General features: G+C 52.2%; 2 protein-coding genes across 9 annotated transcripts in view; one reads left to right on the top strand and one right to left on the bottom strand.

Annotated features, from left to right (window-relative positions):
* Positions 1 to 1102: 1102 nt before the first annotated feature.
* SCNN1G (sodium channel epithelial 1 subunit gamma) lies at positions 1103 to 12019 on the bottom strand. Its single transcript, XM_014886369.2, has 12 exons — positions 11598 to 12019; positions 10572 to 10866; positions 9934 to 10127; positions 9450 to 9553; positions 8709 to 8872; positions 5890 to 5988; positions 4603 to 4720; positions 3996 to 4074; positions 3860 to 3917; positions 3505 to 3566; positions 3234 to 3309; positions 1103 to 2821 (listed from the first exon to the last, which is right to left on the bottom strand). The coding sequence occupies exons 1-12, from the start codon at positions 12017 to 12019 to the stop codon at positions 2426 to 2428; spliced, it is 2067 nt and encodes a 688-aa protein (XP_014741855.1). The 3' UTR covers positions 1103 to 2425.
* A 644-nt stretch (positions 12020 to 12663) lies between these two features.
* The window catches only part of USP31 (ubiquitin specific peptidase 31), a 30012-nt gene continuing 15301 nt past the window's right edge, over positions 12664 to 27374 (top strand). For all 8 annotated transcript variants that reach the window (XR_015807152.1, XR_015807151.1, XR_015807150.1 and 5 more), the window contains exons 1-7: positions 12664 to 13260; positions 22599 to 22736; positions 23210 to 23298; positions 24143 to 24235; positions 25318 to 25453; positions 25955 to 26099; positions 26844 to 27027. Coding sequence is in view for 4 of the 8 variants with exons in the window: in XM_014886446.2 (XP_014741932.1) it covers positions 12679 to 13260; positions 22599 to 22736; positions 23210 to 23298; positions 24143 to 24235; positions 25318 to 25453; positions 25955 to 26099; positions 26844 to 27027 (1367 nt within the window). In the remaining 4 variants the exon portion in view is untranslated. The remainder of the gene's footprint in view (positions 13261 to 22598; positions 22737 to 23209; positions 23299 to 24142; positions 24236 to 25317; positions 25454 to 25954; positions 26100 to 26843; positions 27028 to 27374) is intronic.

The raw sequence follows: 27374 nt of genomic DNA, 5'->3' as shown, positions 1-27374 counted from the left end.
ATTTTCCAAGGCTTTGTTTTGCTCCGGGGAAGCTTTAGAAACACAAACCCTTGAGCCATCCCAATCTGTGCCAGCTGCCAGTGCCCTCCCTGGCCCTAGAGCCAGGTGTGGGGGGTTCCCTCCTGTCAGGGGCTGATTGTATGATCAGCACTCACTGATTTAATCCAGCTCTGAGGGCCGGGGGTGGGTAGGGGTGTTTGAGCAGTCTGAGAGAAAACTCAGGAGTGGTTCAGCAGTGGGGAAGGAGCAGGACCAGCATCAAACTGAGCTTGGACAGTCTCTCCTTAGCACTGCCTGCAGCAGATGTGAGCAGACCCTGTGGAGAGCCGTGGTCTCTGAGGTGCTGCTGCACTCACAGGTACAGCTGTGCCATGGCACAGTTTGTGGTGTTTTCTGGCTTTCCCTGGGAGGGGAGCCCCCAGTGTTCCCTGCAGCCATGTCTGTGTGAGCTGGGGGCAGCTCCTCAGTCAGGTGTCACAGACCCAAACCAGCTCCTGTGCCAGCACCACCAGCCTGGCAAGGCAGGAGTTTGTGGTGAGGTTCCTTGGCTCTGGGCTTTGCTGTGACCCCTGTCCCTGCTCTAGTGGGGACAGGGACAGCTCGTGCCTGTGACACCAAGGGGAGCTGGGGCTCCCTGGGCTGCTCTGGGGCTGTTCTGCCACTGCTGCCCATGGGGCAGGATTGTTGTGATGAGCGTTGGTGTTTGATGCTGTTGGAGCTGATGGGGATGAGCCAGGGCTCACCTCTCAGTGCTGGACCAGGGGCCGAGGCAGATCTGCTTCTCACTTTTCCTGTGGCCTCCAAGGGACTGCCCAGGTGTGGAGCTGTCTGGGGACTCCTGAATTTCCAGTGGTTTTGGTCCCTTGCTGGTTTGCACTGCTTTGTGAAAGGTCTTTTCACTGTTTCTGCTTGCACCCCATGTCCCTCCTGCCTGCCCCTGAGCTGGGTCCCACAGAACTCCCCTGCTCCATCTCTGCTGGGAGACTTGGCCCTGCTGAGAACCTACAGCCCCTGGGCATGCAGAGACAAGTCCCCTGAGCTCTCTGGATGCCTGCAGGGAACTAACTCAGAGTGGTGATTTAAAAACAAAAGGGCAAAGCAGTTACTCAAAAATATATCTTTATTTTTTTCAGTTTATCATCTATTTAAATAATTCAGTTAAAATAGCTTTTATTGCACATTAAAAAACCTTTCTGGATTCTCACTGTCCTCTATAAAATAAGCTCCCAGAGAAAGGAAAGGAGACTCTTCCACTCAGACACCCCCTCACACGCTCTGGCTCTACAGCCCCAGCAGCCAGTGTGGAGTGGGCTCTGCTCACACCCCCGGGGTGCTGAAGGCAGCAGAGCTGTGGCAGGAGGGAGCTGGTGCAGGGCACAGCCCTGGTGCCCCAGCTCGCCCCAGGAGCTCTCGTGGCTGTGTGGGCACAGGCAGCAGCCCCTGGCCCATGGGGGGAGCAGCACAGGAGGTAAAGGGTGCCTGCTGACACTGCTTTGTGGATGGGGGCAAGGGGATTGAGGTACAGGTGGAGTGAGACATCCTCCAGGCACTGCCAGCTCCAGGAACTGAGTGGCTGCAGGAGGAAATCCTGGCCTGGGGTTGAGCAGGAAAAGAGCAGCCAGCTAGCTGCCTGTGAGGCTTCTGGGAAGTCATTTAATGAGCTCCTTGGAAGTTATGTTTAAGGGCTGCCTGAGTGATGTGGAATGGATCAAGCTTGCAGAGGATGCACTTCATTACTGTGCTCCAAATTGGATTTCATGCCCTTTCAGATGATTCTTTGGGGATGACTCGGGCTTTCCTACCCAGCTGTGTAGAAACTTGCTCTACAAGCACATTTCTTGTAGAAATGTTGTCCTGGCTCTTCATCTTACTAGAAAGAGCTCCTCAGGCCACCATTGGAATCAGGTTTCTAATGAAAATTCAAGTGAGAGCTTTCCTTTTATGCTCTTTTGTGCTTTGCCCAAGCCCCTGTCATGCCCTTCCTACAAATGCCATCCTGGATTCCTGACAGCCCGGGGTTTTTCCCACAAGTCCAGCCACACAGCAGAGAGCAATTAGTGTTAATGCTCAATGTGGCATCAATCTGCTGCTGTGGAGCAATTCCTGCCCACATGCAATGGGGTGTGTGCAGCTGGTGGCTAATGCGTGCCTTTGCCTGGTGAGACATCCCAGCTTAGCACCACATCCTGCTCCAGCCATCTCCTGCCATCATTAACTCCAGCACTGATGTTGCTTGAAGCTCCTAATGTCTCTGAGCCCTTGGCTTCGTGTCTGAGCTCTGCTCAGGGCAGCTTTGACTGCCGGTTCAATCCCTGAGTGAGGGTGTGACCTGACAGCCCTTCAGTGCTTGTCTGGGTCTGTGCCTTTCACCCTGCGTGGTTCCAGCGCCCACCCCTGTGGGCAGGGGGCGGGTGGGTGCCAAGTGTCAGTGCTGGCCCATCTCCAGCGTGTCAGGCAGCTGCTCGGTGAAGGCGGTGTCCAGGCGCAGGGTGCTGTAATTGGGAGGGGGAGTCCTGGGCAGGGGGCTGTCCTGGGGCAGCGGCAGCCGCAGGGCGGTGGTGAAGGTGGGCAGGTCCTCGTCGATGCTCACGGGGGTGGGGTTGTCGTGGCCCTGCCTCTCCGGGTCGCTGCCCTGCGGTGCTTTCCCCGCTCTGCTCCTCTGGCGGTGGCTCCACCACTTCTTGGCCTTCTGCCACTGGCGCCGCAGGACGATGGACAGCGAGTCGATGAGGAACACCTCCACGATCTCAATGACACACACCACGGAGCAGCTCATCCACAGCCCCAGCTGGCCCCCGAAGTTGGACAGCAGAATGACGAGCTGGAAGGGCAGAGAGCACGAGGTTAGGGCCTGCAATGGGCACGTGGCCATGGTGCTGCTCCGGCAGGCAGGGGGACTGAGCTGGGACACCCAGGGCTTGCTCAGCACTCCCAAACACACCGGGCCCATCTCTGCTGCTGTTCTCTCTGGCTCTGCTTCAGAGGAAGATTGGAGCTGAGCTTGCTGTGGGCAGCCTGCAGGCTGCCCCTGCACAGGGCTCGGGGCTGGACAGGCAGAGACATGGCCCGAGATAAGGGCTGGAAAGGGCAGGACCAGCCCAGAGGTGCATATCTGAGATCAGCTTCCTGCCCCTGCCCGTGTGGGACTGCTCCCCTGGGCAGGTGAAAGCTCCCAGCCTGTGTGGGAGGAAGTGCTGTGTGTCCTGGGAGTAGGGACCAGCACACTCACTCACCGTGTTGGCAGGATTCTCAGAAATGAATCTCTCGTTCAGGTCCTTGTAAAACACCATCAGGTTGGCAAGGTCTGTCCTGGGGAAGCAGGAGGCAGGCAGAGGCTTTAGTAAAACAATAACATGAAACATACTGAAAAACTATGCAAATAACCAGTTGGACCAGTAGGGCTGGGCTGCTCCAAGGGAGCTTTTTCCCCAATTGCCATCATTAGGGCTGCCGAGATCATATCAGAGCTGGAGGTGCAAGGCAGGAACACACAGGGGGACTTACTTGTTCAGCTTCTTGTTGAGTTTCTGCCCTTTGTCCCAAGAGAGAACTCGGAGCATCCAGTCCTGGAGAACAGACAGAAAATGCTACTTGAGCTGCAGGTTCTTGTGCAGAGACCCTTGGGAAGGGACTCATGCTCCACACCTCCTTGGGCAAGTATGGCCACCAGGACTGAGTGTGTGAGAGCCCAGCTGAGCCCAAGGGGATCTCCCAAGACAAATTTCAGTTTAATGGTGAACATCCAGCATCACTGAATGCTACTGAGTACCCCAGGGCTCCTGCCTTTGTGCTGAGCCTCTGGGGTTACTCAATGCCTTGTGCTAGGCTGCTGTTCTGGTGGAGTGCAACTGGGACTGACCTCTGACACGATGGATGGCCACTGAGCAATGCTGGTGGTGAGTGCCCACTCCTTGAAGCTGCAGAGAAAGGCAGGATGTCACTTGTGAGCTTTGACTCCCACACACACTTTACCTCTGGCTGTGGCGAGGACTCACCTGCAGGCGTCTTTGCAGATCTGCTGGCAGCCCAGCTGCTCCTTCACAAACTTTTCATGCAGTCTGTAGTAGCAGTACACTGCAGAGGAAGAGCAGGATGTGTGTGAGAAGCCAGAAAGAAAAGCTGCTACCTGTGCTGGAGTGGGACATCTGGGACATAGGTGGCCCTTGTGGCCATCGCCTACATGGAGGGGATAAAAAGATTTACCCTATAAATATTGCAAAAGACTCTTGAGAAGTGGCTGTCACTTGATACAGGCATGAAAAAAAAACTGCCACACCAGGTCAAGCCCTCCACTCCACTGCTCTGTGGTGGGCACAGGTGACAAGCCACCAGGGGAAGTTTCACAAACCAGTCAGTGAGAGCAAGGGAGGCACTTCTGGCTCTGGGGGTGGAGACTTAAGTGGGTTAAGGCAGATTTGCCTCATCCCAGCACACTGGGGGTGCAGGGGCTGTGTGGTGGACACTGGGGGTACAGGGTGAATACAGGGGCTGTGTGATGGGCATGCTGGGGGTGCAGGGGCTGTGTGACAGGGACTTTGGGGATGCAGGGGACAGGACTGGCAGCTGAGGCAGGTGCAGTGCCAGAGGTGTTTCAATACTAACTCCAGTTTGGGTTCTTCTTGTAGTTGCAGTACTCGGCCCCAGGAGGTAAGGGCTGAGCGTACTGGGCACAGCCACAGGACTCCACCATGGCCTTCTGGAAGCAGGAGTGCAGGCAGATCTGGGGAGAAAAAAACAGAGTTGGGAGCTAAGAGGCAGCACCAAGCTCCAGGCTCCTGTACACCTAAAACCATCCTGCTTATGACAACAGCAGTGGGATGGGAACCCTGCTTCCCTGGGCCTTCAGACTCTGCTGTGAGTGAATACAAACACAGGCAGAAAGTACAGTAGAGGGTCGAGGCTCTAGTGCAAAAAATAAGAATATAATCTTCTTGGAGGATTACATATATGGGGTTCTATGAATGCCCCCACTTCCCCTATAGCCACCAAAAGTTTCAGTGTTGCAGTTGCTCTTTACAGAGTCAAGGAGAGGGGTTTAGGCCTGCCATGGCACGTGGCCCATGAATCACTAACTAGGTGTGGGAAGTGACTCACAGCAACAAACGTTCTCAGCTTCCACCAAACCTTGCTGGTGCCTACTGGGAGAGGTGAAGCTGGGAGGATTAACAAGGCAGCAGAGCTGTGGTTTGTGCTAAAACACTGGGACATGCAGGAACAGAACTTCTCTTTTAAATCTCAGTCAAGCCTTTTGGTTCCAGTCCCAGCCCTCCTGAGCACTGAGTTTCGGTGAAGTACTGTTATTAAAAACCTGGGACAATGTCTGGGTGATCCTACCTGGCACTACACCACAGCAGATTTCATATTCCCCATAAAGCACAAATTCAGCCTAGACCTGGGCTTTGCAGCAGGCAGCAGCTAATGTAAGTACAATTCTTCAAGTGGAGAGTGCCAGAACAACTGACACTCTCCAAGAGGACCAAATTACAGAAACCATGTAAAATTAGTGGAAACTTACTCTGTAAACAAACATCCTGCTATCTGGATACTGATTAGATGGTTTCTGTTATTCTTGGAGTCCTAAAGGTCACAATTTCTGGCTTCAAGGGTTACTAAGCTGCAACCTTTACTTGGCCAATATTTTCCAGTCTCACATTGCTTGAAAATTGCCTAATGAGCTCATGTTCTCTCTTTATCTAACAGGGTGCCTGAGGGAACTTCAAACAGCAACCACTTAGGAATAAAAGTTGGATTTTAAGAAGTGCCGTGGCATTTCACATCAGCACAGCCCTGTGCTCAGACTGTTCCCAGTCTCTGAACCACAGACTGTTATAAAGCTTTTTATGCAGGTAGTTTTCAAGCAGCTGATAATCCCAAATGTAATGGCTTTACCTGGAGTGAGTAGCTCTTGTTGTAGAGATTTTCCACAGGTATGTCAGCTCCTGTCTCTGTGCAGTCACTGTAGGGTTTGCTCAGCTTGCGAGACCGAGTCTGGGAAACAGAAAAGAACAAAACTTGGTTTTTTTGGAGTTTCCCAAAGGATTCAGCGACACTTTATCCCAGCTCTGAAACTGTAAGTGATAAGGCAGCTTTAAATAGAATGTTTACCTTTTGCTACCTAAAATGATTTGTCGATGCCTTGTCAAAACAAGGGGTTTTTTGTTTCTAATATCAGTTTCCCAAAACACTGCTCTGGCGGGATTGTCTGCTGTCTTCCTGGAAACCTTCTGCAGGAATGCAAGGTGCTATAACCATAGCAGTGAGGATTTTTCAAAGTCAAGTAATCCATATGCATGCTCTCTCCTAGTCTCAGAGGCTGTGCATGGCTTGCTCTGGATGTTTGTGTTCTGAGGGACGGTGGTTGTGGGACAGGGTTTGTTTTGGGTTATTTTCTGTGAGGATCCCACCTGCCTGAGCTGTTGCTGCACTGGCTGCTCCTGTGCCGTGGGCAAACAGCACTTGAGGCTCCACTAGTGCTCAACAGCACCTCTCTCAATCCACTCTAAATCAAATGTTTGTGTCTCCCTCAAACCTTTTTCCAGGTGCTGCTTTGACCCTTCCTCTCAAATGTTAATGACTTTTCCTGTTCCAAATCTCTGCCCAGAGCAAAGAGCTCTGACATGCCAAGTCTGTGCCTGCAAGCTCTGTGAAACCAAGGCTGGGAGCCCTCAAGTTCCCAAAATCTGATTCCAGCCCCATGGCCCACTTCCTGCAGACTGCCTTGCCTCCCTCAGCTCCTGTTATCTCTCTGCAGTAATTATCCACTTTACAATAAAGTGGCCTGAAACCACAAGAAAATTCAATTTCAGAATCCATTCACCTGTCTTTCTCTACAGAGTTTAACATTAGAATTTAAAATTCTGTACAAAGGGTCAATTTACCTGAGAAAGGCTCGTAGCCCCTAAGGCACTGAAACCAGCCCCTGGGGCCACACCTGATAGCAGCATACCTCACCACAGCAAGAGAAGGCTCTGGGCCACTGTGGTGCAAATCAGTGCTTTTAGAGATGCTAAGATCTCTCTTTCTTTGGAGGGAAAGATGGGATTTCAGTATTAGAGATGCATTACTTCTGAAAACTGACTGAAACCAGCTTTTAAATTCCACATACGATGTAGTGCCAAGACACTGCCTCAGTCTCTTCTTGGGGCTTCCAAGAGATCATCGATCCTTTGTATAGAATTATTTTGTTGTGGCTTATGCTCCTGCAAAAGCTTACTTGTTTCTTCAGATACTGAAATAATTTCCGAACTAAATATTTAACTAAAGCGCTGTAACTGACCAAGCAATGCCTTGTTTGCATGCCAAACACCTTGGAATATTTTTGAAGGTGGGGGCCAGTCCTAGTACCCAGCAGAAGGCCACGAGCAATAAGCAGGTACTGATGCAGTGTTCAGAGCCCAGCACAGTGAGGGACACAGCTGCTGTGTCCTCTTTGTGACCTTGCATGTGGGGACAAGGACTGATGTGGCACCTCGGTGCTGCAGCCCTGTCCTGACAATCCTGACCCCTCACCACTCAGCAGGCTCTCTGCAGTTGTCCTTTCCCAGCAGGACAGTGATCCCCAGCTTTTGTTCTGAGACCAGAAATTGTGTCCAGCTTCTATTTTGGCTGCCTCATTAGGATGCAATTGGATCCCTTCCTCAAGACAAATCTTTTATATACAGACACTAAGATGTGCCTAAACTTGTGGGGTTTTTTTATCTTGTTTTTTATACTACAGCAACACCAGGAACATATTACATTAAATATTGAGACTCTGCCTTGTATGACTGTCTCTGTACGGTGTGATGGTGACAGAGAAAAGTCTTGTGAGACTTGGTGTCCTCACACCATCCTGGTTCCCAAATCTCTCAGTCATGATTGACCAAGGAGTTGCTGCCACAGTTTTCCAGACAGCTAGAATACAGTTAACTATTTACATTTTGTAAAACATCAGCCCTCTTTTAATGTCTTTTCTAATGCAGGGCCTCGGCACACCGAGATAAGCAGGATGGCTGATGCTCCGACCAGACCAGCAGAAAGAAAAGCAGAGCTGAAGTGCTCACTTAACAGCCCATCCACTTGAAAGGGGACCTGGCACAGCTTTCTGCTCTGCCGAACCCCCTCGGGCCAAATGCCTCCTCTGACACTAAACGGGGAAAGCAGGAGCTGCAGCTCTCCTTGCCTTTGCTCACAGCTGGCAAAAGCAAAGCCGCTGCCCACGAGGGTGTTTTTATTGCTGGCATGGAGAGAAAACCAGCACAACGAGGCTTACATTCACAAAATAGTTCAAAGGGTTGTGCTGCCACCATCCCCAACGCGGGGACCCACAGCTCCAGCTCTGGCTCCTCCAGCCCAGGGACCCTCGTGGGATGGAACTCCCTGCTCATTGCTAAAGGCAAACCAGGCACTTGACAACACTCTTCTATGGTTGTGGATTTTGCTGTGAAAACAAAACCAAAAATCCCCTGGAAAGCCAAGGGGTGGAAGAAAAGGGAGAACAAACAATATCCCAGGCCGGTTTGGTTGATAAAAGACTGATTTTCCCATGGCCTCTTTTGTTCAGAAAAGTGTTATCACAGGATAGCACTTCCCTCAGGGCACTTCAGCTGCTGAGTGGGAGGTATTTAAAAGCCTTCGAGCTGCTGGCTCTCTGAAATCACCCCATCAGTTCCTATTTACGGCTGTACCAAGGCAAAGGTGCACCCGGAAAGGAGATTGTTGCCACTCACAAAGTGCATCCCTATGGAGGTGGCCGCTGCAGTCTCAATTTCCGTGCCAATGTCTTCAATGAAGGGATACTCGTTTTGGTCGTGGACGATGATCTTGGCTCCTGTGGATGTCACCAGGAAGGGGTTGTAGTCTGCTTCATCGATGTACAGAACAACGTGTAATCCTGAACCACAGAGACAAGGCAAGAAGTTACACCAGGAGCCTGAGCCACGTTTTCTGGTCAGGGAGGGCAGCACGGTTTGTTTCATGTTATCTGGCCTTAAGTAGAACAGAGACAGCCAAGCACAGCCTCTGCCCAGCCACACCAAGACACCTGCAGCCAGTAACATCCCTTGGTGGCACCGAGAACAACAAATAACATCTGCTGAGAACGTGGCTGGAATTCACTTATATAACTGGGCAGCAGTCATTTCAGCTGGAAAACATTAGTGATGCAATGATATTATCTGTATTCTCAGGCAAGAGTTTGCACTAGTTCAAACAGGCATTTCCCCAATCAGCCTGTACATCTACAGCCAACACATCGCTCACGCTCCAGCAGGATCCAGTTTGCTGCACCACTTGTTATCAAACAGTTCCTCTGCAAACCAACAGGGAACACCTCAGGTGTGCAGAGTGACAGGGAGCACCCCGGGTGTGCAAAGTGACAGGGAATATCCCAGGTGTGCAAAGTGACAGGGAACAAACACCCTGCGTGTGCAAAGAGCCCTGAACACCCCAGATGTGCAGTGCCCCCTCACCATACTCGCTGCCACCCGTGGAGGTGCTCAGGATGGTCCCGTTCTCGCCGCTGTTGAAGGTGTAGCAGTTGCCGTGGAGAGGGTGATGGAATCGGGTGAAGTGCCTGCAAGAAGTCAAATATCATGACTGTAGTTCTGTCTGTGGGAAAAAGCACATTTGGACTTTGGTTTTGACAAGAGACAGACCAGGTCTGCATGGGAGGGGTTACTACTTCTTTTTAGGAAGTTTATTTTTATGAAAGATGTGGATCTCTTTCTGAGTAATTTGAAAATACATGGCAGTATGATCTAGTTTAATGTATGAGGAAATGGAAACTCGAGGAAGTTTTAATGTGGGAATGGGGGTTAATAGCATGGGGGAGGCAGATTCACAGAACTAGCAGTAGCTCCTGCTGGAATTCAGCAAATACCAAATATTCCATTCCTACATATTATGGGCTTGGAAATAAGCTGTTAAGATGGCAGGAATTTTCTGTGCACTGACCTTTTGTCACAAGATAGGCCATCAAAGAAACATGTCAGTATAAGGTCATCAGCAGAATAACTCAATTTTTCTTTAGTCTCCAGGGGAATTTGTGCCATGATGTTCATGTAATGCAGCTTGTACCACTCCTGGATGGCATTAACACCCGAGCTGAATGTGTACAGGGCACAATCACTGCTGTTGTTCGCGTCACACTGACAAGCACAAAGGGAAAAAAACCATTTCAGATGGACTGAAATCATGGATTCTACAAGGCAGGTGTAAATCTAGGACTGTACAAGGTACATCTGATAGTGTTTCTCTTCCACAGAAATAACCATGTATGAAGTTACAGTGGGCATCAAAGACCTTTTATGCAGCGCTGACATGACCAAATATTTCAGGACGACAGGAAAGGTCACAGATGACACTGACTCTATTTGGGAAGACTTAGGAAGGTACTGCTCTTCCAGAGAGCTGGAGGTGACTCTGCAGCAGCCATGGAGGCTTAGGCAGAAGAGCAGACAGGATGCTCTTCACCACTGTGCACTGCAAAGCCACCCGAGCAGGCAATAAAACCTGCCAGAGGGACACTGACCCCAGCACAGCCCTTTGCTGCCCCACAGAGAACTCCCTGGCCAGGGCACAGTGACACTCACCAGCTGAAAGCCAATGATGTCATTGGAATCGCCAGAGTTCACGATGGACGAATCCTTGTGAAAGACACTTCCCTCCACTCTCCTCTTCTGCCCACTGTGCAGCTCAGTCGCTGTCCTGGAGAAGTCCTCGACCTTCAGCAGGGGGATCTGTTGGAAGAAGTCGCTCCCTGTGCTGTTCCAGTCATCCACCGACCGGCGCACCTTGGACTTGCCCTCCGAAAATCCATAGAAAGTTTCCAAAGCCTTTTTTGTCTCTTTGTCCAACTCAGATAAATATTCTTTCATAGCACTGTACCTGCATGGGAGACAAGGTGACAGTGACACCCCATCACACCTCACTGCCTAGTGCAGTGCCCTGCCTGCTGCACTCTGGGTGCCACGGCTTGGGACAGAATTCCCCGTGCAGGTCTCACACCAGTGAGGGCAGACACAGTTACATCCATGGAGAGATTTGGAGCAAGGAACCCAGGAAGCAGAGCAGACTGAACTGCACACAGAGTTCTCCCAAGACTCTCAAGCTCCTTATGTTAGGAAGTCTGAGGAGGCAGAGTATGTGGAAGTAAGACTTCATCTGTGAAGAGTCATCAAAAGCTGGATCCCCATGGGGACCAGGGTGGGAATCTGGCAGCAGAACAGAGAGCAATGTAAAGCATGATTTGACAGGAGAAAAAGTATTGTTAATGAATCATGTCAAAATCTCCCATAAGGAAAGAAAGAAGCAAGAAGCTTTTCCATTCTTTAGGTGATGATGCTGTTTGTAATCCTGGAGTCTTGGGAAGAAGAGAATTTGAAGAGAACTAAAGAGCTGACAGGGGCTGTGTGGAGCAGAACACAGCATGAAGGAGCCGAGGTGAGCAGGCAGCAGTGAGGGATGAGAGTGTAAAGCACATGGCACAGCGGGGATGGGGCACACCAGGTGCCCGACAGGGAGAACCCAGCTCGGGAAAGCGCTGACAGGGGCGAGCTGGGGAAGGAACCCGGTGCTGTGCTGACCTCCCATCCTCCCACCAGCTCCCCGAGCCTTACTTGTAGGGGTTGATGTTGCAGATGGTGACGGCGGGGAACGGCAGCTTCTGGAACTGGACGGTGACGGACACCGAGGCGCTGTAGTAGTTCATGAGGAGCTCGGCGCACTGCCAGAGGATGAGCCCCACGGCGCTGAGGGTCAGCAGGATCCAGAGCAGGCGGCGCAGGCGGCCGCGGGACACCACGATGCGGCGGCAGCCGTGCGTGTTGGTGTTGAGGCAGTACCAGCGCATCAGCTCGCTCAGCGTGGGCGCCTGCGGGCCCCGCACCGGCAGCGTCCGCTTCAGCCGCGCCGTGATCTTCTTACCGGGAGCCGTGGCGGCCGCTGCGGGCGAACCGGGCGCTGAGGGGGCGGCCGGGGGATCGCCGCCCGCCCGCTGCCCCGCCGCACCGCGACCGCAGGGGCCCGTCCCGCCCGGCATCCCCTCCCCTTTCCCAGTGCTTGACCCTCGGAACGGGGTGGGGGGATCGCGCTGGCCGCGACTCACCTCGGCAACCCTCCGGGCCCGGTGGCGCCATGCTCCGCTCTCAGTCCCGGCTCCGCTGCTGATGGGGCGGCGGGCGGCAGCCTCGATACCTACCCTCGGTACCTACCCCCGCCCCCGCCCCGCCCCGTCCCGCCCGCCGCGCTCCGCGGCCGCGCAGCGCCGCCCCACGGCAGCGGCCGGGGCTGCGCGGGGTGCCCGGAGTAACGGGCCCGAGCGGGGCGGGCCCGGCCGGGCGGGTCCCGGCCAGCGGGGCCGGAGCCCCCGGTGTGGGGCGCGGGGCCCGAGAGGGGCGTGGCCGGGCCCGAGGGGCGGGGCACGGGGGGTGGAGCCTGCCCCGCCTCGCCCCGCCCCGCGCCAGCACCCAAGATGGCGGCGCTGCGGTAGCGTCTGCCCGTCGCCAAGGTGGCGGCGCGGTCACGTGGCGGCGCGCCCCGCCCCGCCCGCTGCATGGCGGCGCCGTGAAGCGGCGGAGCCGCGGCCCGACCCGGCCCGGCGGGATGCGGCGGCCGCCGGGCTGAGCTCTGGGCCGAGCGCCGGACGGGCTGAGCTCCGAGCCGAGCGCCGGGCGGGGATGCGCGCTGCGCCGCGCCGCCATGTCGCGGGTGAGCGGCGCCGGGCCGGCCGGCAGCGCCAAGGAGAAGCGCTCCTTCAGCAAGCGGCTTTTCCGCGGGCGGGCGGCGGGCGGCGGCGCGGGCTCGGCCCCGGCCGCCACCCCGGCCCCGGCGCCGTCCGGGCGGTCGCTCGGCGGGTTCATGAGCCGCGTGCTGAAGACCCTCTCCACGCTCTCGCACTACAGCAGCGAGCCCGAGCCCCGCGGCGCGCTCGCCCCGCGCCTGCCCCCGCCGCAGGCCACGAGCGGCCTGGGCAGCTGCTTCCCTCCGGGCCCGCCGCGCAGCCCCGAGCCCCCGCCGCGCCCCGCCGGCAGCTCCGAGGCCGTGCCCGGCGTGGCGGGGCTGCGCAACCACGGCAACACCTGCTTCATGAACGCCATCCTGCAGTGCCTCAGCAACACCGAGCTGTTCGCCGAGTTCCTGGCGCTGGAGCAGTTCCGCGGCGGGCCGCCCCCCGCGGACGGGCCGCCGCCCGCGCCCGGAGAGGTCACGGAGCAGCTGGCGCAGCTGGTGCGGGCGCTCTGGACGCTCGAGTACACCCCGCAGCACAGCCGCGACTTCAAGGTGAGCGGGGCCTCGTCCCGTCGAGGCGGGAGGAGCGAGCACAAGGCCGCCGGCAGCAGCCCTGCGGGGCCCGTGCCCGCCGTGCGGGGGTGGCTCGGGGCTCGGCCGGTGGTGCCGTGGCTCACAACAGGTCCAGATGCGACACAACGTGTCACCATCACACGGGCACCGCAGGCTGCCCCGGTCACCGGCTGTGGTGGGTGTCTTGGCACTGCTCCGAGCACCCACGCGGTGGGAAGAGCCCTCTGGCCTTGCCAGCTGCGTGCGGGTATTTCTGGAGCGCTGTTCCTGCTGCCAGCATCCTGCCAGAGCAGCAGACCCTGCCAAGGGACGGCGTTGGGCACCCACGGCAGTGCCCTGGCGATGGGACACGTGCTGCCACTCTGCTCTTTGCTCACGGTGTTTGATGCTGGCTGATGGCTCTGGATGGTTTTTATGGGTGAAAATGCCCATTTTACTGTTTCATTTCTCTACCGTGCTACCATTAGGGAAGTTGCAACAAACTGTTGTTTGGGAGTTGAGTGTGCGTGGAAGAAGAGCTGTGCCTTTTAGTCTGCTAACCAAGAGCTCGTGAGTCTGGGCTCGTTTGGGGAGCGTGTTTCAGGAATACCTGCTTGTACTCTCTTGCTCGGGCTCGCTCGTGTTTGTCCAGGGATGTTCTCCTGCCGCAGCCCCTGTGCTGTGGTTCTGCCTGACCGCCCCTGCCCTGCCCGGGCCTCCCGCCTGGCCCTGGAGCTGCTGGAGCAGAGGGCTTGGTCCTGCACTGGGGCTTAAAAACACCCTGCCATGGCTGTGGATGAAATCAGGCACAACTGTTTTAAAAGTGCTCTAGGCCTACTTTGCCTCTTGGAATAGGGAGAAGTATTATTCCTGGCACAGAAAACTGGCTGTGTGAGAGAATCAGAGGGTGGCTGGTAACTTCCACACTGTGAACTTAGAGACAATTAGGGGAAATTTTAGGGGAATTTTTCTTGCAGATTGACTTGCAGAGCAGATGTTCAAATGCATGAAAACACAATGAGAGCATCATTGACACGGTCCTGGGCTCTCAGCCTGCAGTTCAGCTGGGATGCAGAGAAGGTAGAGACTGGGTCCCAGAGTCGGGATGTCCTAGAGGGTCCTCTGAGGTGGCAGTGGCCTTTGGCACCTCAGTCATTTGGATGGATGCATGGCCAGCACCTTCTTCCCTTTGGTTCTCCCTTTGAGCACCCACTCATCCCACAGCTATGCCAGGGTATTCCCTGGAGAGCCTGTTTGCCTTCTCTCAGGATTCCTGCCACCAGGACCACGTGTGGCTCTGGTCTTTTCAGCAGAGTACTTGGAAAGCTGATCACTCAGCGAGTCTGGTCTTGGCAGCACCAGGGGGACTCAGCTTGACCTGTCACTGCTCCGAGGTGATGTGGCAGGAGAAGAAATTGTGGATTTCTCCAGAGTAATAGCAGGAAAAAAGGTAGTGAAAGGTCTTCTGACAGTGGAACTGATAGAAGGGGGAGCAGCTCTCTTTCTAGGCCAGGCTGTGCTGCTCACACAGGCTGTGGGAACAGGGCTGGGATATGAGACACAGCAGGAGGAGGAGCAGCAGGGCCAGGGATTAAATGAAGGCCACGCTCTGGGGGTGTTGATAGCACAACTTTGCTGTTTGCAGGCGTTGCTGATGATAAGCCAGTGCTGTGGATGGAGCTGGAGCCCATCCATCTCCTACCTGCTGGGTCCCTGGAGGTTTTCAAAAGCCTCTTGCTGAAGGGAATCTGGTCCCAGTTGATCCAGTTGAGCTCTGCACGGTGCCAGCAGCCTGGGTCCTGCTGCAGGACTGTGTCATTGTGTCAAGTGCTGCTCCCTTATAGGGGTCAATTACTTCTAATACGAAATTAATGTTTCTAGAGACAGTTAAGTCGCCAGAACCTGCTATTAAATTCAAGTCTTAATTAAACTTTTTCTCAGCAGCTGATTTGCACAGTTCATTTACAAATGTAAACAATGGGCTTAGGTTGGAGAAAGGCAAAGATTAGCATTTTCATTCTGGAAACTGCAGCTTCCCCCCCGAAACAAAGAAAACATCCTCCCAGCTTGTTCTGTTTAGAGGGTGGAACGTTCCTGATCTTCTTAGGTGTAATTGTTTTTAAGGGGGCAAAGTATTTTCACAGAGTAATTTTGGGCTTTCCCTCCAATGGTAATAGCCACTGACAGTAATAATTATTTGATAGGCAAAAGGCTCTTTATTCAGTATGCTTTCAAATCCATGTGTTGGGTCTTTTGTTATTTTCCCTCTTTTGGCACCAAATGTAACTCAGCAAAGACACTTCCTAATTCCTGAATACTTCTCTGCAGGTGCTAAGTGTATTTTAGGATAAAGGATAATACTTTCTTGCTCATTCTTATATCTCTAGGCTTCTCTCTTGGAAGAGAGGATATTATTTTCAGAGGAGCATGTCTCAGAGTCCTTGTGGACAGGGACCTTTGAAGGGATGATTTTTGGAACGCTTTTCACTCTCAGCTGGTTTTCCTTAGTAGTGTTTCCTCTCTTTTTAAGTTGGTCTTCGGGAAATAATCCATGTCATGGTCTCGGAATGATGTAGCTGCTGAAACCAAAGAAAATGCAATTCAAGCAACTGGTTTGTGATAAGTGGCTCATCTTGTAGCTGTGGGTTGAGGGGAGAGCCTGGCAGAGAGCTTGTGCAGAGAGGGGAGGTTGGGAGTGCTGACAGAGCAGGAACGTGGGGGTGGAGGAGGCTGAGGCAGGAGAAGGTCTGTGAGGACTGGATGGGAGGTGGAAGCAGAAGGGTTTGGTTCCTGGGGAGCTGAACGGGGAGCACCGTGGCAGAGCTGGCGGTTCCTGCGTTTCTCTGCTGAGGATGACTTTCCCACTGCTCCTGTGCTGTTTGCTTTAACAATCCTTCTCTTCCGATTGCTCCGCGGGTTTTGTTTTCCTGCCTAAACAAAGCTGCTGCTTTCATAACAGGGGCCAATATTGCAGCGTGTGCTTCCTCTTTCCCCTTTGTGATGGTGTGACAATGGTGACAAACATCTATTGTATAAGCAGGGCTTTGGGTTGTTTTTTTGCAGGGAGCTGTCCCGTCCTGCCTGCAAAGTTCCTGGGAGTGTCAGACAGGGAGGACAGAGCACCCTTTGTACGGGAACTGGTCTGCAACACTCAGAGGTCATGGTGGGGGTCGTCAGCAAGAAGGATTGTGATTTAAACTAATTGGGCTTGAAAAATTATGTTCTTATGCAAATCCTCTGCCTTCTGTGGAGTGTGGGTCTTCTGTCAATGATGAGTCTGTTTTGAGACTTTCTTTGAGGCTCCAGGGCAGTCGCACACTGAAGCATGCCAATGTTTAACAAGACCCTTTGCACACCAGAGCTGGGATTGCATTTCTTGTCCTACGAGAAAATGGCCTGGGCTGTGACCTGCAGCATGTTGAGCAAATACAGCAACAGTCACCATAACTCAGTTGGGTTGGATTGTCAGAATTGGATCTGAACCCAGAATGAAGATTATTGTGCCAGGTTAAAAGTGCTGCTTCCTCTTTTATTTATTTATTTTTAAGCTTATGTTTGGGATGAGATTTCCCAGTAGCTATTTGAAACTCATTTCAAGGTGTTCTGGGAATGATTTTGGTGCAAATATCTCACTTTGGGACAAGCAATCTGCCAGCTGTGTTGGGCACTTCTTTGGGAGTTAATCTCTAACTCCTGAGTTATGGAGGAACTCCTGATAGTGTTTTCATGGTCAGATCTTTGCCTCCTGTTGAAGGTGCAGTGAGAGCAGTTTTTGGGGGGGCTGCTGGGGCAGCGTGGGTGGCAGGAGCCTTCAGTCATGCTCACAGAGCTCTCAGCCCCAGGCCCTTCTGCTCACCAGAACCCTTGTTCCTTGCTAATGGGGCCAGTGATGTGTCAGATATGATCTCCTGGATTGTATTTAATTGTCTTACTCTCTGCCTAGCACAGGATCAATTATTTTATTCTGGATAAGGTCAACTGATTATTCCTAAAATATTTCTGCAGAGAGCAAGCTGCCCTCCCTCTGCACAGAGGGATGGAAGAAAGGGGCATGAAAGGATAAATGTGAAACCCTTCAGCCTTCACTCCTGGCTCTTGGTGCCTGGTGCTTCAGTTCCTGTGTTGGTCTGAAGAGGCTTTGGGTGGGTTAGGTAATATGAAAGGTTGAAGTGCTTTTGCAGTTCAGTCCAGGTGCTTCCAGTGTTGGCATCATACTGAGGAGCTTGTCCTAGGGCTGCTCTGGGACTTGGAGTTCACAAACTTTCCTTGAAACAAAAAGCTAGTTCCACGTTTTCTGCATCATTTTTGTGATGGTTCTTGACGTCATGGAAATGTGGGTCACAAAGGTCTAGCAGTCTTGCCATGTTACACCCTTGTTTTTTGAACATTAGTTCATAATCGATAAGATGTAAGTCCATTATTGCATGTATGGTTTGTTTTGTTTTGCTTATTTTCTTGCCTATTTTTCCTTAGAGTTGCTTCACTCACTTTCTACGTGCATATTCCTAAACCCCCTGGGAAGGGTTTCCTGCAGCAGACCCGGTTGCCTTGAGGCAGCTGTCTGACTTACCTGTGAAATCCAAATGTTTTCTGGGGATTTCTGTGTTATGCTTCAAACTTTGATCTGAGTGAGTGCAGCACAGGGCTGGAGAGCTGAGGCTGAGCAGCAGAGTCCAGCGGTTGGATGTGGTTTGCTGAGGGGGTTCTGCTGGAGGGGGCAGTAGAAGAATGCTCCTCTCCAGAGCAGAGGGTTGGGTGAGGCAGGAGAAGAGACCCCAGTGTGGAACAGCTCTGCTGCTCCACTGCCAGGTGACCCTGGGGCTTGGCAGAGCCCTCTGTGAGGCTGGAAGGGCAAATGAACATCGTTGCCAAAAAACTGTTTTCTGTCTTCTGAGCTTCCAGGTTCTTATTTCCATGCTGCCTGTGCAAAATGAAATATTGCTGGTGCCTCTGGTGTCATGGTGGAGGTATGAGAGCTGTGTGGTGCGTGGCAGCCCATGGAAGCAGTGAGGGGGATGCATGTTCCCAGGCAGCTTAATTGGATGTGTGCTGCTCTGTGCTTTGTGCATGGCCACACTTGATTGGAGTGGTCCCATTCTTCTGCCGTTTGAGCAAAGCCCTGCTTAATGAACTTGTTTGCATCTGGTTGTGTCACTGCAGTGAATGTTTGTTGTAAAGTGCAAGGGGAGGCTTCTCAGAGCAGTGATGATGGGATCCCTATCTCAGTTTCTGTGTGTGACTTGGGACCTGAAGCAAAGCCTGGGAGATGTGCAGGTGTGCACCTGGAGCATGAGCTCCTTCATGTCCCTCCTCTGTGCCAGCATTTACTGATAGTCCTTTACTGAGCTGCTTCACATTCGTGCCATTCTTCTGCTCCTCAGTCCCTTATTCCTTTGAATCCCACCAGTTCTCTACTAGTGTAGCAGGAAAACAAGTTCTTGCTGAACAGTATGGCATTTCTGCTCCTCATAAGGGTGAATTCTCCTGGCAGCCAGCACTGACTCCTGGTGGTGCCTTCTGGCAGGCAGAGCTGCACTCCTGGGAAGGCCTGGAGAGGAGTGTGCCAGCTGGGGAATGCAGCAGCCACAACCCAGCTCTGTGTCTGGGCACACGCTGCAGCCCTGGCTCTGTGATCCGCACGAGCTCCACTCTCTCCTGATGTGTTGAAGGAAGGTTAATGAGGATTAACGGGATTCAGCCTGGAAGGGTGAGAGGTGTTAGGCAGGGGCTGCTGTGGTGGTGCTTCTTGTCTGGGCTTGTTAAACGTGGTGGAGAATCCCTCTGGTGCTGCTGTGCTGCTCCCTGACGTCTCCTCTTGGCTTTGCCTCCTGAAGTATTCCCACAGGGCTGTGCACTGCACAGGGTGGGTCTGTGAGGGGACACGGGGTGCCCGTGGAGCTGCCATGTCCCATGGGTGCTGTCTCTGGATGCCCACAGAGCAAGGGAGGAGTGTTGTGTCCTGCCCTGGCTGCTGTGGCAGACCTGCTGGTCTCCCCAGAAAAGAACATCTCTGGAGAGGGACAGGTGCTGTCTGTGTGTGAGCAGACAGTAATTCAGGTGAGTGGTTGTCTGCTGTAGAACTTACTCAAAGGCAAAACTGTGGTTGTGGGCTTAAAAAAGAGAAATGTGGTTGAGCATAACTCACTGTTCAACAGAAGATAAAGAACAGACTTTCTTTCCTGTGCATGTGTGTCATTGGGTCAGGTCTCTAATGAGCTGACTTCATCTGTTCATGTGCAAAATCCTTCCACAGCTGCTTCCTAGCAGGGCCACATTGGAAAATAGCAGACCAGCATTTTTCCTCTAGTTGTCTTTGTGATATGGAACAATAATAGCAGCAAAGAAAAGGCCAGTAGTTCAGCTCTGTTTTGATCTATTTATTGCATCTCTTTAGAGCAGTAGATGAATTCTTATTAAACTTTCAGTGGCCTGATAAAAATGATAATATGTCTTTGCTGTAAATCTCCCTTATGGACAGACAGGGACTGATATGGTTGCAGGCTGCCTGCATTAGAGGTACATAAGTGGGATTGATGGGAAATTCTAATTTTCTCCCTTATCTCTTTGGATGGAGCCACTTCATTCCGGGTGTCTGTGTACCACTGCATGCACATCTGATGGGATGGAGGGTCCACCCACCTCCTGCCAAGCTCACAGGGGCTGAGCTGAGCCAAGGGCTGGAGGTGCTGTGCATCTTGGAGGGTGTTGGGAGGCAATGTCGGGGTCCATGGCCACTCCTGGTGCCTCACAGCTGGAACAGCTGCACCAGAATTGTTCTGGAGTTATTCTTAATACCCTGTAGTGCTGGACAGAGGCTGGTCTGATGTGTCAACTCTGCTTACAGGAGAGCCAGATTAGGGACAGAGGATTAACTGCTCTTGGGGGTTGGTAAATGTGGTGGTTTTCATGTGTTTTTAAAGCATTTGCTTCCTTACTCTGTATCTGAATCCAGTTACAGTTGCTGTTGCATTACTGCAGGACCAGCAAAATGCGGTGTTGTCTTAAGTGATGAGCAAAAGAAGAGTAAGAGTTTAGGGTTATGGCAAAGACAAGAAACCCGGCTGGGAGGAGGGCACACAGCATTCATTCCCTGCAGCAGCAGCCACAGGGCTTGGAGCAGTCATGGGCCCAGCTGGAGCAGCTCTGGCAGGGAGTGTGAGTGGGGCTGGGAGCGTGCTGCTGCTGGAGTGTTTGTTTAGCAGAGCCTCTTGTGAGGAAGTTGCATCTGATATTTTGTAGTGCTTCCTGAATCACTTCCAGCATCTTGTGATGTGTCTCCACAGGCAGCTCTTTATCCTTACTTCACTCAGGCTGCAAGAGTGTTGAGAAAACCAGAGCAATTATCACGGAGATGCTTCTGAGCCGAGCAGTGGCACAGATAGAGAGCAAGGCACATGACGGCTGTGCATCCCTGGGTTCTGGCACAGGCTGCCTGCTCTCTGTGGGACACACATCAGTGAAAGCCAGGGAGGCTCTGGACTGATGTGCTGTGCCTCTGGGGAAGAGCCAATAACAAATACTAGCCTGGATTCCCAAAGTCCTTATGTTTCTGTACAGAGCCCCTCCATGTGCCCTTTTCACTTGAGATGCTGGATTTGTTTCCTCCAGCGATGCCAAGAGCCTGTTGTGGTCAGCTCTGTTGGATGGGCCCATGAAGTGCAGTGACAGTGTTGGCTGAGCTGCCTGGGACAAAGGACAGCAGGCCAGGCTGCTGGCTCTGGCTGGTGGGAGAGCATCAGTGTGGGCTGCTCCCATCACACCTTCCATGTCCTGGCACAGAGGGAGCACACACTGCTGGCACACATCCCCACACATGGCAGCCACCTCTGCACTTCTTGCCCTTGGCTCTCTGTGGTCAACACTGAGAAGAATGAGCTTGGCTTTGTGGTGACCTGCAGTGCTGTTGGAGCCCTGCTCCCTCAGAGGAGTGAGGGACATCATCCCTTGGCACTGAGCAGGGCACAGTGGGTTGGGAAGGATGGGTACAGCTCTTAAAACTGGTGTGTTAGTGTAGGAGCATGCCCAACAGTTCTGGAGAGGTGTAGTGAGGTGACCACTAAAGGTGGACTACAGCCTCTGCTTCACATGTTAGTGATTGATTCTCAGTTTCAAATTTAACACAGTAATTTAAGTAAATTAAATTTTCAGTGTAGGTTTTTTTGAACAAAGTTAATGTTTGCAAAGCAGGTCTCCACATGTATGCCTTACATTCTGGGTGCATTCAGCTCACCTTCCTGCTGAAGGAGGGCAAGAGGTATCAGGCTGGTACTTGAGAAGACATTTTTGGATCCATTTTATGGATTACATGTTATGATTTTATTTCTGCCAGTGGTTTTTGCTTTGCTTAATAGGAACTAGGAGCAGAGGAGGCTGTTTGGTCTCCATTAATCTTCGGGTGCCCACAGACTGCTTCCAATTTCTCTCCCCCATAAAAAGATTTGCAGCAGCATCCCAAGCTGAGGTTACATTGGGCACCAAGCAGAGGTGCTGGGGTCACAGCAGTGTGGCACTGAGTGTTGGCTGGGGACCACTCCCATGGTTTGAGCTATGTGCACATATTTTATGTGGGAGGGTGCTGGTCCCTGCACAGCAAAGGCAGTAAAACTGCTGTCAGAAGGGCTGCACATATGTAATGAGAGCAGATTATTTCTGTTTTCCATTATTTTGCAGCCTTGAGACAGGTGGACAGATTACAGAGCATAGACAGTATATGTTTATCAGTCCTTTCCTGCCTCTTTCATCACCATCCCCCTCCCCAGTGACCCCATTTTCAGAGGGATAAAGCGAGCAACCCAACCTCATTTCTCAAATCTATTGCAAAGTCTGATTAGAGGAGTGGAGGAGCTCTGGCACCAGGCACATGTGCAGCCTCTGCAGCCCTCCCACCCATTCCTGCCCTGCAGGTGCTGTGTGGGCTCTGCCAGTGCCCCGTCCCTCCTGGGGATCCGTGTCAGTAAGTGAGAGTGCTGTGAGAGCAGCTTTTCACCTGGGCAGGTGTGCCAAGGGTGTAGGTGCAGCACAGCCTGGCACGGGTGCTGCTCCAGCTCTGCTTTCTGCCATGCTGTTCTTCCCTGTGTGCAGGGAAAGCTGCACCTCTCTGCAATTGTAGACCTAAACTAGCACTCAACACCTGCACCAAGGTTTTGGGAAATGTGTGACCTCACCAAAGCTGCAGTGGGCAGCACACAGTGCGTGGGCATTCGTAGGCTAAGTTCTCGTTTTGCTGCAGCTTGAACAAGCAGAGGATTTCACGGTGTCAGGTGCTGTGAGGCAGGGCTGGGTGTGATGGGGTGGCCTGGGGTCAGCATTAGCTGTTGCTGCACTGTCTGCTCCCACAGAACATCGTGTCCAAGAATGCCATGCAGTACCGTGGGAACGCCCAGCACGATGCCCAGGAGTTCCTGCTCTGGCTCCTCGACAGGGTCCACGAGGATCTGAACAACGTGGTCAATTCTGGTGGCATGCCTCCACTCAAGGTAAGGGATTCTGCTGGGGGACACTGTGACTGCACACAGGCTCTCCTTTTAAAGTGGCTCTCCCCACTGGCTTCTCAGCTTGAGTAGTTCAGATGGAACAAAAGCTTGGGTTAAAATAATGATTGTTTCTGCCCTGGGAGTGTATCCAGCTGCTCCACTAACCCCTGGCAAGTGCTCCCTGGGGCAGTTGTGTTTGAGTGGCTCTGCAATAGCCAGGAGGTGTTACTGGGGCTGCTGGACCTTGTCAGGTGAGAGCCCCAAGACCCAGGCCCTTCCCTGGGCTTCCCTGCCCACCTCACTGTCCTGCATGCCCAGCCCTTGGAGCAGAGTGTGCTTGGTAGTTAAAAATGCTTGTGGCGTTTTCCCAGTGCTTTTGGCTAAGGAAGGCAAAATTTGACTGGTGTTCTGGAGCTGCCTGCTTGGTGCAGCCACCACGCCTGGGTGTGCCTCAAGGGTTTGTTCCTCTCTTTTAGCCACCTCTGGAGGATGATGTGCTGCTTGAGGGTCCAGCCTTTCCCATCAGTAGCACTTTTGTGCAGGAACTCTTTCAAGCTCAGTACAGGTATGGTATTCTGTAAATTTATTGAATGTATGGGTGACCCCAGTGTTAATTCTAAAGTGACACTGGCTCCCAGTACAGTTGGGACTGGTGTCACTGTGTTAACAGCTCCTTCTGAATTCTTGCTGAACTAAGACCTTGCTCCAGAGGAAAGATAATTTCACTGCTTCAGAATTGGTATATTCAGTGTAAATCTGCACTATGTACCCCTACAGCTGTTCTGTGCATCCTGAAAGTGAGTCAGTGCTTCATGAGCAAAGGCTCAGGAAAGGCTCAGGCTCACCCTGTCAGAGGAAAGAGCCCATGGCAGGATCTAGAGGTGCCTGGGAGTGAGGGATCCCCAGTGTGTGCACAGCGCTTGTCATCTGGCATTTGGGAATTCTGAGCTGAAGTTTATCACTGTCCCTTCAGGGCTTTCCCTACTTTCTGGGAAGAGAGCTTTCTAATTTCAGAGCTATTGGAAGAGAACAGCTGAATCACCAGTGTTCCTTGATGGCTTGTGCTGTAAGAATTAAAATTGCTGGGCTTTCATCCCAGTATTTGCCAACTTTTCCTTTGCAAAGGAGAAACGTTAAGCCTGGTCTAAGACACAAAGCCATTGTAAGGTGCAGATTGATTCTGAATGAGAATGGAGTTTAGGAGAATGAGGATGGACTCTTTTCTGGAGTTTTACCTGTGTAAGAGCTGTGTGCAGCCCAGTGCTGTCCTGTCACTTCACCTTTCTCCAAGCACAAAACCCTTCCAGGGTTTCCCGTTTGATCTGCAGCTGGTGAGCTTGGGGTTTGGTGGTTCATACATTCCCAGTGAAGTGAGCTGTAACTGTGCCCTGTTATCCTGTTTGTCCCAGGTCCTCCCTGACGTGCCCTCACTGCCAGAAGCAGAGCAACACCTTTGACCCTTTCCTGTGCATCTCGCTGCCGATCCCTCTGCCCCACACTCGGTATGGAGCTGTCCTCAGCCCAGCGTTGGCTCTTCCCCGTGCATGTCCTGCTGCTTCATTGGCTACAGCAGGAGCACACTATCAGCAACATTTCTGATAAGTCATTAAAGAAGGTAGATAGGACCATATGGGGATTTCTTGTTTTGCTCTGCAGGTAAAATGCAAAATTGAGCCTTTCACTTGTTTGAGAAAGGCCTGTTCTTCCTATAGAATTAATTTTGGGAGGAAAAGTCTCTGTTTCACATAACCAAAATATTTTGCTTTTCACTGGATTTACAGCATCTTAAAATTAAAAAAGGGAAAAGGATGAAATATACTTTTTTTTAGAACAGCTTCACTGATCACTCCAATTTAAAAAAAAATTGACGTTAGAATCTTTCCTGCAAAATATTTTGCTTTTTTGAAAGACAGCTGATGCAAATAAAGAAAAAGGCTTTGGGGAGGAAAAAAAGTTCAGGTACAGCATTCAAAGTGAAGATGGAGATGCACAGCAAAACTACCTGTGGTATAAACAAACTCCTCCACCTGGTGTTTGCATCCAGAAAACTTGTGTAGGTTCTGGGAGCAATGGAACAGTGTGATCAGAGGGCAGTTTCAATGCTGCTCTGTCCCGTTTGCTCTGGAAATCCCTGCTTCAGCACTGGGTGGAGGCTGGGTGGGCTGTCCAGGGAAGGTGTCCCCTCCCTCCTGTCTCCCCAGAGTGCTGCTGGCTGCTCTTGGAGGCAGGATTGAGGCAGAGCCTGCTCCCAGGGTGCTTACACGGACTGTCCCGAGCTTCCTTACAAGGTCCCTGTTGGAAAAATGATTGCCTTCTCACAGATAGTTTTGTTTTTAACTTTGTGGGCCTTTTTTGAGATGTTCTGCTTGTGGGAGCCAGTAACACCAGGCCATGTAGTGAGACAGGAGTCTGTAAATCCAACGCCCTTGTGTGGCTGCAGCTGAGAGCACCTCCAGTGTGAGGTGGATGCGGGCAGTCAGGAGTGCCCTGTGCCTGGTGGGCAGCCTGGGTGTGCCCTGGCTGGGCCGAGGCTGCTGCAGGCAGTGCCCAGAGGTGCCCAGCAGTGCTGCCATGCTCTCCACAGGCCCCTGTACGTGACCGTGGTGTACCAGGGCAAGTGCTCGCACTGCATGCGCATCGGGGTGGCCGTGCCCGTGTCCGGAACAGTGGCCAGGCTCAGGGAGGCCGTGTCCTCGGAAACCAAGATCCCCACGGAGCAGGTAAGGGGCTGGGCTGCTCACCTGGGTGCCCTCCCTGCAGTGGGAGGGACAGTGGAGGCTTTTGTCCCTTCTTGGATATGGAGAAATCGAAATTTGCTGCCCATGGTTAATCAGGGAAGCGAGGTAGGGGTGGAAATCTGGATTGTGCTTTTCCCTGTGCATTGGCTGTTTGAATCCTAGTGGTGTTGGAATAGCCCTCAGTGGTTTGTCCAGACCTGCCTGACCCCTTGGTGATCTGTGCATGCTGGCAGCAAGGCAACCACTGGACACCTACAGCCAATTCCTCTGTAGGAAGAGCTTCAGGAAAGCTGTTGAATTCCACAAAACCCTTTCCATATGTTGCTTTTACCCCAGCTTCTTGTTTCCTTGCTCCTGGCTGACAACAGAATGTCGTGAGGAGTGCCATCCCTTAGCAGGAAAATCGCAGCTGAGAGATGGGGCAGTGAGTGAGCTGGGGCCAGGGTGTTCTGATGGGTTCTGGTTTGCCTGTGCTGCCTGCAGATCGTGCTGACAGAGATGTACTACGATGGGTTCCATCGCTCCTTCTGCGACACCGACGACCTGGACACCATCCACGAGAGCGACTGCATTTTTGCCTTTGAGACCCCAGAGACCTTCAGGCCCGAGGGCATCCTCAGTCAGAGAGGTGAGTCAATAACTCCTCTTGATACCCACCTCAGTGACTGCTGAGGGAGGTTTGTGTGAGAAAAGAGTGAATCCCACAAGCTGTTGATGTTCTGGGGTATTGATTTCAGCTCTGACTTTGTCCAGGCTCATTGCAGAAGATTTAATAGTGTTGTCAGCTGGGAGGTTATCAAGCAGTGTTGTACACTCCTTTCTGCCTCTTCTCGAGGCTGATGCTGCGGGCTAGGCTGGCTTAATGTGAAATCTCTTGTCAGGCTTAATTTAAAGACCTGCTAGGGACCAGATGAAGCCACTGAAACAGTGTTATTTAAAATCAGATTGCTAGTGATTAAACAGTCTCAGGAATGAACAAACACTTTCTCTTTGCAAGCTCAAACTCCTGGGCCTCTGCATGTCCCCTCAGTGAAAGGGAATCATGGTGTCCTGGGCAGATGGAGTGTAATCACAGGTGAATTTTATTATTGAAAGTAACAAGTTGGGCTCCTGGCACTTCAGTTTTTCTTGCAGGCAGTAAGAGCTGAGAGTGCTTGTACAACCTGCTGTGAAAAATAAGATGGGGAGCACTTGCATATAATGTCCTTCTCTAAAGAAACTGGCACTGTGAAATGGAAGTTTTAAACCTTTGTACAAGTGATGAAAATGCTCCTGATTCCATACTGACCTGCTCCTCTGCAGCCCAGGGGGGGCATGAGGACACTAAAGGCAAATGACATAGTGAAATGTCTCCTTTCTCCTAATTTTTCAGGAATACATGTGAACAATAACCTGAATAACTTGAAATGTGGCACTGAGCACTCCCGAACAATAGCTTACTCTCAAGGAACGGTGAAGTCTGGAAAACTGGAACAGTCCTGTCCTAAAGTAGCAGCAAATGACAAGATTGTCTTGCTGGTGTGTAACAGAGCGTGCACTGGACAGCAGAGCAAAAGGTGACTGGCAGCAGCATGCTTGGAGCTGCTCTTCTGGCTGCTTCCTAAACTGAGCTGGGCTTTACTCTCCTCTAGTACAGGCTCCAGGTGAAGGAGCAGCAGCTTGCATCCCTGGCTCACATCAGGTGCTAAAGAGCACGTTGAACAATGCATTAATGGGTGCAGCAAAATATTTCTGATTTTGGTGAACTTCAAGTATTGCATTTCTGTAAAGGAGCAAATGCAGCCCAGTTGGGAGGATACACCACCTTTGTCTGATTTGAGAGCAGCATGTTTGACCAGACCTTGTTATGAGTAGGAATTTTAAATTGGAGTGAAAATGGGGGAAGGGAGGAAAGTGAGAAACA

The sequence above is a fragment of the Sturnus vulgaris genome, chromosome 16 (genome assembly GCF_052056855.1).
Source record: "Sturnus vulgaris isolate bStuVul1 chromosome 16, bStuVul1.hap1, whole genome shotgun sequence".
Classification (NCBI taxonomy): domain Eukaryota; kingdom Metazoa; phylum Chordata; class Aves; order Passeriformes; family Sturnidae; genus Sturnus; species Sturnus vulgaris.
Note: the sequence above shows the minus strand (reverse complement) of the source record. Positions and strands in the feature narration are given on the sequence as shown.